General features: G+C 41.9%; 1 protein-coding gene across 1 annotated transcript; it reads left to right on the top strand.

Moving 5' to 3' along the window:
* Positions 1 to 9403: 9403 nt before the first annotated feature.
* On the top strand, positions 9404 to 13664 carry LOC135497719 (membrane progestin receptor beta-like). The gene is made up of 3 exons (XM_064787552.1): positions 9404 to 9424; positions 10200 to 10364; positions 12585 to 13664. The coding sequence occupies exons 1-3, from the start codon at positions 9404 to 9406 to the stop codon at positions 13662 to 13664; spliced, it is 1266 nt and encodes a 421-aa protein (XP_064643622.1).
* Positions 13665 to 15515: the final 1851 nt, after the last annotated feature.

Genomic DNA, 15515 nt, shown 5'->3' with positions numbered 1-15515 from the left:
AACTTCGCTGGACTTTTGGAGAAAATTTCAAATGAGGTCTGGGTGAGATGGCGAGGTATGCGCGGTACTACTTACTGTGCATGACAAAACTAATTATACTGCCCTAATCAAACTCGTTGGGGTCGCTTTTCAACTCATAATGTCTTAGATCAATGTTTATCTCTGTATATTGTCTCAGAAAAGGAGGCAAAGAACTATGAAACATGTCATTAGCTATAACTGTAAATATAAGAATCATCATTCCATCTGACTTTTTCTGATAGGTCCTGTATTGGTTGAGTTCTTGTTGCGTGGTTTGTAGGTGCCTTAATATTCTGCGGACAGCCTCGATAAAGACGGGGTAATGTTAATCATCCATTTTAAGAGGAAGCAAAGGAAAGAGATTTCGTGTCACTTTTTTCGACATAAACTACTCTCGGGCACTTTTAATCACGATGACGTAAACTTCATTGTTGCGAGGTCAGCCATTCAACTGTCTTTGTAATGAACAGATTATATTTCTAAGTAATTTTTCGAGTGTAACCTAATTTCGCCAGTACCCTAAATGTGGAATATTTTTGACTGCAAAATAAACATTGTTCCAATACTTCTAAAAATTGGTATTTTAGTATGTTATTAAGTGAAATGGAAAATAGGTGATGTCGATATCAGAGAAAACATTCGCTTTACATGCATGAGTTGATCTTTATGAAAGATGCAAGAAAATATCTTGGACATACAAAAGGAATCCCATATCATTCCGAAATGTTGTTAAGAAGTATTAGTAGACCATAAATTGACAGCATTGACAATCTTACCTTGAGTGGCCACGAAGACATTATTGGTCCCGAGGTCGAACACGCAAGTAATCGTTTTCAGTTTTTCTCTTCACGAGGGCGCCCTTGCGATCAGTCTCGTAATGGACGTTTTGTTTTTGCAGTCAAGTGAGACCAGTCGCATACTAGTATCATGTTTCAAATGCAGTAGGTTTTTTATGGTTGGGTATTTGGTCGCTACGGGAGGGGGGGGGGGGGGTGTATGCTAGTCATCTTCAATAATGTAAGCCTAATCAAGGATGTTTCTCATAGAGCTCTCATAGAGTGTATAACTTTAACATCTCTTACCAGCTGCACCGTCGTTGAGGTGACATTCCACCGTGAGATCCTTGTAATGAGTACAGTTATGAACCCCGAATGGCTTTCGCTTGCAGTCAATGATATTTGATTCCGTGCCGTTACACTGGACCTCGTCGAGAAGGATAGGGCCGGCGCCTCGGCCAAATGGAGTGTTCGCATGTACCTGATAAGATAACCCCGGAGTTGTAAGTAATAAAGAATTGTAGTTCAACATACAATAATTTCTGAAAGAAGACCTGGTTCAATTCCTCTGTAGTTTACAGGCGGTTGCGGATCCCGGATCGAGTAGAATTTGGACATTATATAGTTTTTTCTTTCTTCAGGGTAGCTGACTTCAATACGATGTATTGTATATGTGTTTATTTCATACTCTACGGTATACAAACGAATAGTGCAGAATTAGTTACATAATTGGTGCAATGATTTAGTACTGCATGAATGCAGTGTGTTTACAGGCATTTGGCACAAATTTTATATCCCCTTATACAATTGCGCACGTCGCGTCCCACTCCTTCTCAATAGAAGTTCCTGAGAACTCTATCCAACGTTTTTTTACGGCCAAGGTGACCCGCCGAAGCTCGATCATGCAGTTCTGTCATTACCTTTCGCTTCAGTGAATCCGGAACTGTTATCCGCAGTTTTTCTTTATAACACCTGATCGAACACGCAGTTTGTTGCTTAACTACGAATTTTAGGCGCAATGGCTAGTTTCTGATTTCTGATTCCCATCATATCTGAGATAGTTAATCACCGATTCCAACAGAGGATCATCACGTCGCTAACTGATCTACTCCAGGTAAGCCAGTTGGAGACAGATCAATGGTTATCTCCGGTTCAACACTAGGATTGTCTGAATTGTCAACAATAGGCGCATTTTGGCTCTGATTCTGAACCTTCAGTGTCTTACAATCGTCACACACATAGTCTATGGACTTTTATAAATAGCTTTCACTGATAATCTATGGAGTGTCCGCGAGGATTTAAAGTCACTTGCGAAGTTCAAGGAATAGGCCCTACTCGTGTTTTATTGGATTACGCTTGCGTATTATTTACTTACTATCCTACTTTTGATATATTATAGGAAATGATATTTTAAGTTCCTATGGAAATCAAGGCAAAATACCTAAAAATGTCATTTCCAACCAAACTGCCACTTAAAAACACATGCTTATTAACCAATTCAAAATGTCATTTCCCATAACATATCAAAAAGAGGCTTTTTAAAACATGCTTATCTCACTCAGAGGCACCATGTTTCTATCACATTTATAGGATCTAAATCCAACTGTTCAAGATTTACGTGTACATTGATGCTTGTTCGCCTGTACAGAGCACAATTCGTGGCCCAATGATGATGTCATTAACAAAATTCTAACCCCTCAATTTCCTACACCCACCACTGGAAAAAACTTAAGAATTGGGTTTCTATGGTCCTGATCAGGTAGGCGAACTCGACCCCCACAACACATTCAAATCATTTGTAGCCTGCATGCTAAATAAAAGTCGCTCAATTTCGGGACTATGCGGTGGTGCGATCTTTGGAAAACAGTACGGCACGGTACAGTGATTTCCCATTATGCGATTTATTCGTCTTATTGTAACATTTGGTCCCCATTCCCTTCATTGTAGAATGACAACGGATTTTGATATTCTAGCGACCTTGGTAGGTATTCATTATATGTCTGATGACTTGTCCGCGCGTGTGACAAATATCTTTCAAGGTGTTTCGCGTGGATGATCTGTCCTGATACAATTTCACATGGTAGACTGGTAGCGGACCACAATAGCCTCGCCCAAATCCTTTCTCAAACAAATATTAGAGAGTTTAATGCAATCCTCACAACACTAAATCTGACGAGTCACAGACAGGAACGTCGAACAGGTCAGTATTGTTATCGAAGGTCAATCATCAAACCCGACTCCAGTGCGACGAATCGATTAGGAACAGCGCTTGTTAAATTAGATTCGGCACTGTAACAGGGCCATTAGAAATGTACTACTAATGATAACAATAATAATGATGATGATGATATTATTCATTTACTTTTATATTCAATAGCGCTACAAGAGATATACATCAACATGCACAAACACAAAAATACAGATTGAGATATTTTAAAACAGGGTTTAGACCAATAATAATTGTAAAAAGCTACCGTAAAAAGGTAGGCCTTAATACACTTTTGAAAACTTGTAAAACAATCAATCTGCCTGAAGTTTATAGGCAGTGCGTTCCAAAGTCGCGGGGCACAGACCCGAAAGATCTATCCCGGCAGTTATCTTCACGGGTCGTTAATAAAATGAAATGTATCACTGAACCCATCCCCGCCACCTTGAAAGCAAAATCTTCAGAAGAAGAGGTTTTTTTAACGCTAAACTATTCAGTCTCTCCAACGCTATAGTTTACAGTACTTTTAATGACCCGTGCACATGACGGGCCGTGTGAGCACCTTTTTAGAGAAACTGACCTTCATATGATTATCAAGGTGGGGTAGAGGATCAAATAAGAATGGCGGAGATGAACCCTTTTTTAACCCTACTCTCGGTGAAATGTATTAACACCAATGATTTAATTGCCTTTATTGCAGAACTAATCACTAGTGGGAGGCGTTTTCCGACACCTAATTAACTGTTTCTCTAACTTGTTCCTGTTTTACTCGACAAATGTCCAACATTGTCTGACTTTTCGCTGAAATGAAATCGGATTCCTGGAAAACCTGTGAAAATGAATTAATTAGTATTCACACATAGAGCCACTCTGAGTATTTGGCTCACACCTTATATCAACCCCATTTAACAAGGACTTTGATCTGTATTTCCTTATTTTGGGAAGCCCTGGTATTTTTTACAGGTTTTCTAGAAATCCGACCTTTCACGGTAAAGTTGGATAATGTCGGACTTGTGTCGGACACAATCAGGAAAAAATTAGAGCAATCATTATAAGAAGTAAGGAAAAGCCTCCTAGTGAATTTAAGAACATGTCCCGCTTTGCAAAATTCCCCCACGAATTGAGTGATCATTAGAAGCAGGTCCGACGTAATGATATCAAGACAAAGCATCTCGATCCAGTTAGGTCCAGTTGTTAGAAAGAACGTTAGCTCAAAACATCATGCTGACATGTTGTTACATGTGCATTGATATACAAAAGACAACATGTCTAGATGATGTTATAAGCTGACATGCTTTCTAACAACCGGTGTGACAGCGGATATAGTCCCCCTGGAGTCATAGTCCGGTAGCATTGTATTTGACCAATTAAGCAGCATGATATATTGTACCGCTAACCCTAACCAAAACATTTAGCAATGCGGGCTATTGTTACACGGACTATCAGCCCTAGGACTACTATCCCTTGCACACCGGGCCCAGTTGTTAGAAAGCATGTTTGCTCAAAACATCATGCTGACATGTTGTTACATGTGCATTGATATACATAAGACAACATATGTTATAAGCTGACATGCTTTCTAACAACCGGTGTGACAGCGGATATAGTCCCCCTGAAGTCATAGTCCGGTAGCATTGTATTTGACCAATTAAGCAGCATGATATATTGTACCGCTTACCCTAACCAAAACATTTAGCAATGCGGGCTATTGTTACACGGACTATCAGCCCTAGGACTACTATCCCTTGCACACCGGGCCCAGTTGTTAGAAAGCATGTTAGCTCAAAACATCATGCTGACATGTTGTTACATGTGCATTGATGTGCATGAGACAACATGTCTAGATGATGTTATCAGCTAACATGCTTTCTAACAACCGGGCCCTATAGCTGTTATAAAACAGGCATTTCCAGGCTTTGGAATATTTCTGGCAAATATGCCTCTGAGGTTACTCGCCTGCAGCCTTCTTTATTAATGATTCGCCCTGTAATAGATCACATCGTCTTTCATTTCACATGAACGGAATCCAACACTTCCACTTATAGGGGAACTGCATGAACCACGTGTACGGGTACCTCCTCCGTATGACTTCCCTGAAATTCCCCGGCGCCCTGACCATCATTCCAAGGAACGGTATCCGCGTGGTAGGCAGGAATAAATCCATTGGGAGAACCTGTTCAGATATCGTGTTCTTGAGTGCACCTATAAAGCCCTGTTTTATCGACGATGGCCAGTACTCCTTAAGATACTTGATGCTACGCGATCGCGATATGTTTCTCGCGATCACGTCGTATCGGAACATGTCGCATGTTACCCGAGATTTATCATTGTTGTAGTCCATATACGTGATCATGAGATTCCCTTTAATATTGTGAGGAAGAAGCAACTCGCGGAATGTGTTTCCTAAGTCCAGATTCGAATTGGCATGAAGCCTGCTAATGTCCACATCGTGGTCGTGCGGCAGGATATCTTGGAGTCTCACCGCACCAATTAGTGTCCCGTGGTCAATCCAATATGTCTCGTTCATCTTCTCCAAGGCTAGAATAGTCTGTTTGGCAAGATGGCGCAAAGCGTCCAACCTCTCTTTGGGGACATGACACGCCTCATTGTAACCACCGGAAGCTTTAGGTAGCAACACAAAATGTAGGAAGCCGAGAAGACAAAGACCTAGTAGCATGAGTAACGTACATTTCTTCTTTGATCGGCGATTGAGACGGAAGAACCTAGCAGCGATGTCACTACGTAGTCTCATCATGCCCGATGGATTAAATCTAACAAAAGGTAAGAAATAATAGTAAATTGAATTGCCTCCTAAAGAAGATTCACAGTGTGGTATCACAAACATGCGTACTACACAAAAGCACGTACATGACTGAGTAAAACCCTGATGCTAATACAATTCTAGTAAACGTCTCCTAAGTTCATATGATCTAGACTCGGGGGGTTAATATAGAGGTTTAGAACAAGAACGAGAACGATGCGAAGTCGTCGTTGTTCTCGAAAGGTTTGACGCACTTGCTCGGTTCAGAAAAACCTCATTCTCGTTCTCGGAGTGCATCTGAACCGCTCTATTGTTAGGAGGGTCTCGTGAGATTCCGCGACACTACTAACCCCAAGCGGGGCATCAGGTGGGTAATCCCCTTAAACGTGCCATGATACCAAGTTGTGCCCTTTATGTTAAATTTTCAAAGAGCCGAAACCATGAAATTCGTCAAAATATCACTGGTCTCTGCAAATACCAACAATATCAAATAGACCCGGCGGTGCTATTTTGCTGTGGCTATTCTTATGTGACTGTAAAGTACTTAGTATATCTCTTGCAGGCTATCCTGCAAGAGGATGCGTATGTTTACGTGAAGAAGAACGTGAGGGAAGCCAATGGTGACTTTCGACACGGTCAAAACATAATGTATCTGTATGGAAAATACTAATGGAGCCTACCTACGGGTAAGTATAGAATATGAAAGAAGTACAGAACATAAGCTTAGGCATTGGTAGTTCATCCGTGTGCAATTTGTGAAAGGCTGAAGAGCTTCGTGGCAATAAAAACGTCACTAATTTCTGCAAAAAACAAACTTCACAAACGAAAGCTGCATCATCAACGTCATGAGACGTAATCTGCGATATTTCTCAAATCATGATTTAAAGATGGAAAGTGGAAAGATAATAGCAGTCTCAATTTGATTACAAATGCAGGTTAAATAGTACAAAATCATTCGCACTGCTTCACGAATTGAATACATATTGCGATTTCCGTATATTTGATATAAACAACTTACCCGATATTCTATCATTCGACTTACAGAATGCACTAATATGCTGTCCCAACGTTCTGTATTGAGATATCTCTTTATAAGTCCGGACAGTCGCTGGGCCACTGTCCGTTAAGGCCGTTTCAGTTGACTGGTTTTAGGATTCGACGGGCCTATAGGAACCATGCAGAAACCATATGCGACCTATAATCCACTCAGAAGTTCAGGGTCGTTTTTTTGTAGCAGTGCAATCTTATTCTACTTTCTCAGAAAATTACCTCAGTGATATGAAGAGATAACCCCATTAAAATATTCAGTTTTACTACGTCACCCCCAGATTCTGGCAGTGACGCGGCATGTGACGTATGGGTGTTACCAGGGGCTACGGTGTAGCCATTTTGAATTTCTACTCAAGTAGTCCCAGGTTGGAGAGGTTACTTAACAGTACGTAGCCATTTTTAATGAGTTCGCGGGCGAAAGAGTTCAACATCTTGGTTGGTTTCTTGCTCCGTACCATTCTAATACGATGAATCCAACACATGCATCGCATTCTGTAAGGAGAAAATGACTCATACACAATTATGTGCAGGAAATGATGTAATTTCTATCATTAAATGCATGGTAAAGAGTTGATGAAATAATTTTTCAGTTAATATAGTTACTGTACTATTAGCATTTTAGGCCGTGGACAAAACCCAAAAAGCTGTCGTTAGTGACAAAATTTCGGTGGCAAGGTAGAATATTCTTATGATGAATTATGTGAAAACATCCAAACCTCCTTCTTTCTGGGCAACGTATCAACTAAAATCTTTATACCAGTTAACCATTCAACTGTCTAATTTGTTTTTCTGTAAACCAGGAACCGTGAGTTATGGGGTAAAGATTTTTTCCCTCAGTTATAGGAAGAGATAACCCCATAAAACTATTCATTTTTGGATAGCCCTTGATCCCAGATTTCCAATGATATCAATTTGCCACCCTGTGAGGATCAGGTCGTGACGCTCAGGATGACCTTGGCCTTGAGTCGATGGGGGGGGGGGGGTGCCCATTCAAAAGACAGACTAATGGGTCAAAAAACATTTATATATGGTTAGTTTTGCCTTTTCCGTGAACCCTTACAAGTAGGAAAAGACTATATTTGCGCGTAAATGGTGTGAAGTAGGAATTAGTTCAGAGGATCGCCGCTTGTCAAAAGTGAACCCCAAACTTAAGAGCAGTTAAAATGATGCTCTGGCTTCTAATGTCGATATATCTGGTTTTTCGTGAACTTTAGTTTTATGAGTAGTCTATATAAGCAGCTCACTCATGTCGATAAGAGCAATTCTCTTCCTCCCCCAAAACGATGTCACCAATTCAGAAACTAAGCTTCTGTTTGGATTTTTTTTGTTGTGTTTGTGAAATATCTAAAGGAAAAATCACTAAAGTTATTGAATCTCTGAAGGGCTAGAAGAATTACATCATAGTGTATTACTTACGCTGGTCTTTCAGTTTCATGAAATTGGACATTTCGGATGACATTTTCCGAGCAAAGTTAACTGCTCCAAGACAACGGTACAGTGGAAAGTTACTGGACAGCCGACAGCTCAGTCATAAAGCCACTTGATAACGCTTTAGCGTAGTGCAGAGTAGGTGCCTCAATACCTTTCTCGGTTTCAGCTACTGCCGCTGGCTAGCCCTCGGGTAAAAAGAGGAGCAGATGTGCGTAAGTTTCCTCCTGCCAGTACATAGCCTCTCCTCTGTCAAGACTCCAGCAGTACCTCCCCGGGGTGGACTGCGGTAACTGGACACCTTGCGGCTCCAGGCAGAACGTGCTGGGGATCTCGGAGCAGATTGGAGCCTCAGAGGTGCAGTGTGCAGGCCCACTGGCATGTGGACACGCCCTGGCACTCACCAATCCAATCCCTCCGCAAAAGGGTCATTTGGCACGCCGAAGACGGAAATATCTAGCCAATTTGGCGCATAACTGGGATGTTACGCACTCTACTCTCATGATAGACAAACAAAACCGTGTTAGAGATGGTGCTCAACCTGTGAAGACCCACCAGGCTGGAAGAGTGCCGGGCCCCAAGCCTCGATGGGGTCCACCACATGCTACTGGTGATCCCTATTCCATGTCTCGAGGAGGAGATCTGGCCATCGGGAACCTCCATCAAGGACCTGTTGCGCGGTGACCAGGACCAGCTAAGGCAGACGACGGCGTTCATCGCTAGGACGGGACTGACCATCTGAGAGAGCACGAAAAAGAAGAAGATATAGAAAATAAGATACCATGTATATAACAAAATAATGAACCCAAACGATTTATTTCTTGATTTGCGCGTGGCCGTATGGTCTTGTAACATTTGTTTCCAACTCCTCCATCCATACCGAAGTCAGCAGTCTATCCCCCTGCATCAGACTCTCCTTCATAGCGCCATCAACAATCTCTCGATGGACGAACGGTACGATGTCCTTGAGGCGGTCACAGCGGACCTTGCCGTGATCGGGCAGCTTGCAGTAATCCCGCGGCGCCATTGTCCACATGCCTTCAAAAGGCCTGCGGTGGAGAGGGAAGAGAACATCTCCTTCAATCGACCAGATATCGTAGTCTTGGGTTGAATTTTCTTGATAGAAGTATACGTCTAGGTTTGGTCTGAACTACTTGTAGAATGGTTGCTTCAAACGCGATCGTGAGTACATTTTTAGATATTGGAATCTCGGCGGCTGTGGTCGAGAGAGAGCAATATCAGCATGTCTTTCAAATCGTTTAAGAACTTGACCTTTGAATAAAAACAAAGAAAAAGCAGAATTTATCATAGTACATGACGTACACTTAACTTTTACTTACATGACGTCAAAATACTTGTGTTGGGTGTGGCTCATGTCTTCGGTGCTTACCGCGACCCGCGAGGAATCGATTTTTAGTTATTGTCGTTAGATTTGGAATGGGACAACTTGCAGAGATTTCTTGCCTTTATTCGCATATTATAACAGTTATTTGTATAAGTTAAGGTCCCTCTACTTGAGGTGAGTGTCAAAGGAGTCGCTTGTGGCAGAATCACAGTGCGTTTGTGTAATATAAAGTTAATGTTCGTAGAAGTAATTCAATATTTGCTGCGGCCAACTTTTGCCGCCATTGTGTAGCGTAAATGCAGACCATGTGCTTTCGCTATTTGGGGGTGTGGTTGCGCCCACCATTCTTGCTATCTAAAGCATGATTTAAACGTTGTCAGGACACCAACATTATGTAAGACTATCTGTCTCAATCTATCAGATGTTTATGGACCAGTTGTGATGATTTGTAAGGTGATGTTGGTCAGTTTGGTAGAGCCTTAGTTTAATCATGTAACGCCAGGTGGCAGCACCTGCTGAGACGTCTTGTAAGACAGTCACAAACTGTCTTCTCCACTTTGGACTAGTACCAGTTTAACTTTGTCTGACAATGTTCGTGTTATTTCATTTCAGTTTATGTTCAATTTTGAGGTCAATAAAGCGTTCAGCATATTCGGAACCACACTGGTTATTGGTTCATTGATCGGGAACGTGGATGGAGACCGTTACAATACTCTTAGTTTCGTCGATATTGTGGCCCTTAATAAACTACTACGAAATCGACACAAAGGTTTAGCCGTGAGAACTTGACTTCGAAATTCAAAAATCGTCTTCGAGATTTGTCGCGTATCGCTGTGTGATTTGGGAGTTTGCGGGTTTGTTTGGGACAGTTTGTACATCAGGTCCCCAGAAAGTTCTGTAGGTTTTCTCTGCCACGTGTTTTTTAGCGATAATTTGTACAACTTCCGCCCAGGACTATTCTTGCGTAGTTTCTTCAATTATATCAATGTTATGATGTTTTATAAACAATATATTACATCACTTGTGGGAAGAGAGGGTCATCACAGCGTTCCGTAAGTCATTTACTGTACAACATGTATTAATTCAGTGTAAACATGATTTCTAAACAGGGCACATCTTCCTTGTGCATTTCATCATCATGTCTTCGGGTCATTTTGGACACCCTCAACTTTGGCAGGGTTTTGCCGCCGTTCTGTACGGGTTTTAGTTTTGTAGATTATCTCTCCTACTACTTAAATATGTTTTAACTCATGTGTAAATTGGTCAGTTGTCTATGTTCTGTTCTCAAGACTAAACAAGGGTGAATAGTTAGTTACACCAGTCATGCCAAAATTTGCTGTGTTAGTTCGCATGGTTAATATCAGGTGGCGACATCTTACAGGGTGTCATTTGGTTTGTAATTTAGTAGATTCACCGAGATATTTATTCTGTTAAACAAGTTGGTCTGATGTACCATCACTGATTGTTCAGGTTATTCAAAGTTTGTACCCTTTTGTATTTGCAGAAAACCGTATTGTTCTTATCAATGAGATCAAGAATAAAGGTCTAAGACGTTTGTGAAAATCGACTGATTGTGACTATATCTTCACCACCCACAAGATTCAAACATGACTTTGAGATTCAAGACTCTACTTCGAGATTTAAAACTTAAAACTAAAACTCAAACTCGACCAATCAATTCGTGTTTGTATGCCAACCCAGTAGAAATGTCAACTTTCCCAACCACCACAACATTCTAATCAATTTCTGTTGACCGTCGCAATCACCAGATAGGATTTTGTTTGTATTGCATCATTGTGGAAAAGGCAGAAGAGGTAACAGGTCCAGTGGTTCAGATCCGTTATAAAAAAGCCCTATCCCGAACCTAAACACTAAAACAGGTAATTTCGGCAAACACCGATGCAAATTTTCGCCCCCCCCCCATGGAATTCTGCTGAAAGTGGGTGACCGTGTTTGTCTGTGTTGTGTCCAGAAAGACCCCCCCCCCCATCATATCAAGCACTGGTCATCAGTGCGCGATTGTGATCAGGGGTTGGGGGGTATGGACCGAACATCCCACCAAAGCGAAGCATTTATGTCGTCTGCTAACGGAAACAAAAGAAATGTGAAGTTTTATCCCCTTCGAACAGCAAGGAGCTCAGGAATGGGACTGCACATCCCTACCGGGCGGGTGGGCATACAAACACGACTTATTTGGCCGATTTTGAGTTTTGAATCTCGAAGAAGAGTCTTGAATCTCGAAGTCATGTTTGAATCTCGAAAAGAGTTTTGAATCTCGAAGTCAAGTTTTGAATTTCATATTTTGAAATGAGCCTTCTAGACATTCGTAAAACGCCCATAGAAAAAATTAAAATTGCACTACTTTTTAGTGATACCATTAAAACTATAATTCCTCCCCAGCTGTTGCTAAAGCGCAAGTCGTTTTATAAATAAATTTAGCCAACCTGCGCGCGATTATATAGATTTTCGATAATACACACTGAACAGATGTCGTTAGATGATGGGGCATGGATTGTGTTGCGAGTCCGGGGTCAAGTAATCTAAAGCAATTAGTCAAGCAGGGTTCCAATTATTGATTCTACCAAAGTGCAAGCTGACGCGTGGGCTTACAACGTAAATTGACATCGAATCAAAGCCAGCCACTGGCCACAACTGATAATCTGATATTTGAACCATGGTTTTCCTTCAAACTTAGGGAGAGTTTGGTCACTGCGAAAGTTTGAAGAGCAAACTTGGATTGGATCTGTGAACACCATGTTAGGAAAAAGTGACTGTCTGATTCTCGCTGTATTTATTCATCAAACTCATGAGATAGTGAAAGATTGGTAACCTCTGAAGTAGTTTTTTTTCGAAGTGAAAGACGGATTACATCTCTAAACGGCAAACTTTGAAGAGTGATTTGATTGAGGTTCATTCATATGAGAAAGCGTTCAATTCAAGACACGTGAGCTCATTTACTGCAAGATTGACGAAATGATGGCAACTTTCTCCTGTTAGCTAGCAAACAAATTCGCGGCCTTCAAAGACTTCTTCATACCGCATCCAGATACACTTCATGCTGTTCACGTGCATCCAGTCTTTCGGGAGAAATGGATTGAGACTGGTTACCGGCCACCTTACAGACATTTGTCTTACTACCTCAAGAGTATCTTAACCTTCCATAACGAAACCTTCAACATATGGAGCCATCTTATCGGAGCTCTGGTCATGGGGTACTACACTCTTATCTACTCCGAGTCCTACACGAGGTACAACCAACCAGTAATCCTCGCATTCGGAATATGCTGTGTTTGCGGTCAGCTCATGAGTGTATTCGCCCACTGGTTCTGTTCAATATCGCCAAACTGCTACCGACGAATATTTCTTTTCGACTATGCTGGTATTGGCCTATTTTCCTTTGCAAATCACTTGGTTCTTACCTGCTGTAGTTATGACGCACGGTACGTAAGGTTCTTGGGGCCGTACGCTATTCCATTGGCAATATTTATCGGAGCTTCAGTAGCGTGTTCACTATGCATTAGCAGGATATTCTATCGGTCCATCGCAGTTAAAAACATCCTCAACTTCATTCCAAATACTCTGTCAGCTGCATTAGGATTTATTCCTGTAATAATGCGAATACACCACGAGCTCACTACACGAGAAGCGCGTGACAGTACACATCATGACCACCAAAACAACATCTGCAATCTTCTTGCTATTCATTGCTGCCTTTTTGCTGTCATGGGTTTCTTTTTCATGTCTCACATCCCGGAAAGACTCACGAGACTCTACGGAAGGTTTGACGTCATCGGACACAGCCATCAGTTGTTCCATATCTCCGTTACGCTGTGCTTCCTGACGTCAATGAAAGCAGCCTTCATGGACATCAAATTCGGCTACAGAACACAAGAAGAATTATACATACTTGAAAAATTTTGTTCCATCTGGTCGGCTGTAGTCATTGCATTCATCATCAATATCTGCGTTATGTGTGCGTGCGTGCGACACGTGAATGTCCAGAAATATGAAGGGGAATCGCTGACCGAGTCACGTCTCGTACGGGACGGGCTTGAAACTCAATCTAAGACGGAGTAAATCTTCGTACAGACGGTGCTGTCGAGAATGATAGAAGTAGTAACCATTGGGACAAACAGTCCAATATCTATTGTCATAGCACCTCACGAAGGTGGGATTCTTGTCCACCACACCATCCTCGATTGCCTCCGCCTCCGCTTTCGTTCAGCGTCCATGAGCAACGTCGCCAACATTTTGTCTTCGGAGGAGTGCAAAGTCGTCGTGGGAAACTCAAAGTGACAAATGAACGAGTTGAACGTGAACCCTACGTAACACCCCAGCAAAAAGGATCGGGTGAATCGTGTCGCGTGAAGAGTGAATGGGTCATTCGTGAAGAGTGAAAAGTTAATCATTCATAATATGTAACGTCTGCCTATAGGGGTATTATTATAATTATAGATACTTGAATAAAAACTTCACGGTAGACAACAATTTACTAATGAGTATGTATTTGATTCGTTAATGCGTGCTTTATTTAATTATTCACCAGCTGGCCGAGTTACTAAACCAAATCTGAGAAATAGCTTTGATTTCTCCAAAAATACAATGCCAACCAGTCGAGAATCTGATTTCACTACCGCAATCGCTCTTTCTGGAGTGAAGTGTCCTTTCTTGAACAATTCCATCACAACCGGGCACCCTCCCACGACACAACGAAAAAGACAACTACGGTGTCCGCGGACGCCGAACCCAGTCTCGTATCCCGACGCACTGGGGTAAGCAATTTTAGTGGAGTCAATAACCAGTGTCTCCCATTTTTGACCAGGAATCGAGTGATTCTTCTCAAGCCACTTCAGTGTCTTCTTCCCCTCTTGTAGACTAGTAATCTTGGGTGGCAGATCGGGCCAATATTCCTCGGAGAGCGTCGCCATTGCAGTTGCATTCTCTATGAACGTCGGCCTTCGATCTTTCCGACCCGGGGCACTTGCATGAATTGTGTCCTCGGCTAAAAGAGTAGATAATGGAATGAATTAAATTAACTATAGGGCCGTCCGAATCGTATGACGATGCAACATTTCTAAGGCAGTGACTTTTCCTTCTCTATTATCTTTTGAATTATCTTTTTTGCCGATAGATTTTAGCTTATGCTTCCATTCTATGAAGAATGTTGCCCCAAAGGACTTGCGCTGACCGACTGGCGCTGAATTCCAACTCAAGCCACGACAGCTGGTCCAATATAGTTCGCAGCCCCGGTCGAGAAATCGGCAAATAAATGCTTTAATCTGCAAGTGCAAAATAACTTCGCACGACCACCGATCCAACGTACTTTTTACATTTTCTAGGACGGTGAAGATAGACCTTCTTATTTCTTGTTTAAAAGTCTGGCGAAGATCAGTGAACTCGATAGAGATTCAGCTGGCCAATTTATAGTGACTCACATTGAAAAAGTGATCCAATGCATGCGCAGCAACCAAACGTCTCGGCGCCAGAGACCTCGTCGGCAGCAGTGCTCTGCAACAGTATTAGTGATATTGTCATATTTTTGTTTGCGATAAACTCCTGCAAGTGAACCAATTCATATCACGTAATATCGCAGAGATTTGTAGACAATCGATACCAAATTGACGGTCTCACCAAACATTTTGAGGGTGCATGGGGCTAAGATGTAGGCTAAAATTGACACGCTTCTGCCGATGCGTTTGCTGAAATAACTGCTCCGCCCGAGAGATGTCTAGGGCGACAACCAAAACTTCCGATCGGCTTTCAATTTTGATTACAAATTAAATTAAATTACCCTCCACGCTGAGTAAAGATATATGTTTACATTTGTAAGCCAATAGAAACAAGGCCCTCCCATTACAGTGTTGTGGAGGTACAATCGGATGAAAATAATAAATCTTGGCCTCACGCCCCTCAAAATGAAATAATCTT

The sequence above is a fragment of the Lineus longissimus genome, chromosome 13 (assembly GCF_910592395.1).
Source record: "Lineus longissimus chromosome 13, tnLinLong1.2, whole genome shotgun sequence".
In the NCBI taxonomy this organism is placed as follows: Eukaryota; Metazoa; Nemertea; class Pilidiophora; order Heteronemertea; family Lineidae; genus Lineus; species Lineus longissimus.
Note: the sequence above shows the minus strand (reverse complement) of the source record. Positions and strands in the feature narration are given on the sequence as shown.

What these genes read in the sequence shown, in the direction of transcription:
- LOC135497719 (XM_064787552.1), top strand. Translation starts at nt 9,404, where the DNA reads ATGGTTGCTTCAAACGCGATC. An exon ending in TGGTTGCTTCAAACGCGATC is followed by an intron (nt 9,425 to 10,199) that starts GTGAGTACATTT and finishes ATTTCATTTCAG; the next exon opens with TTTATGTTCAATTTTGAGGT. An exon ending in ATCGACACAAAGGTTTAGCC is followed by an intron (nt 10,365 to 12,584) that starts GTGAGAACTTGA and finishes TTCTCCTGTTAG; the next exon opens with CTAGCAAACAAATTCGCGGC.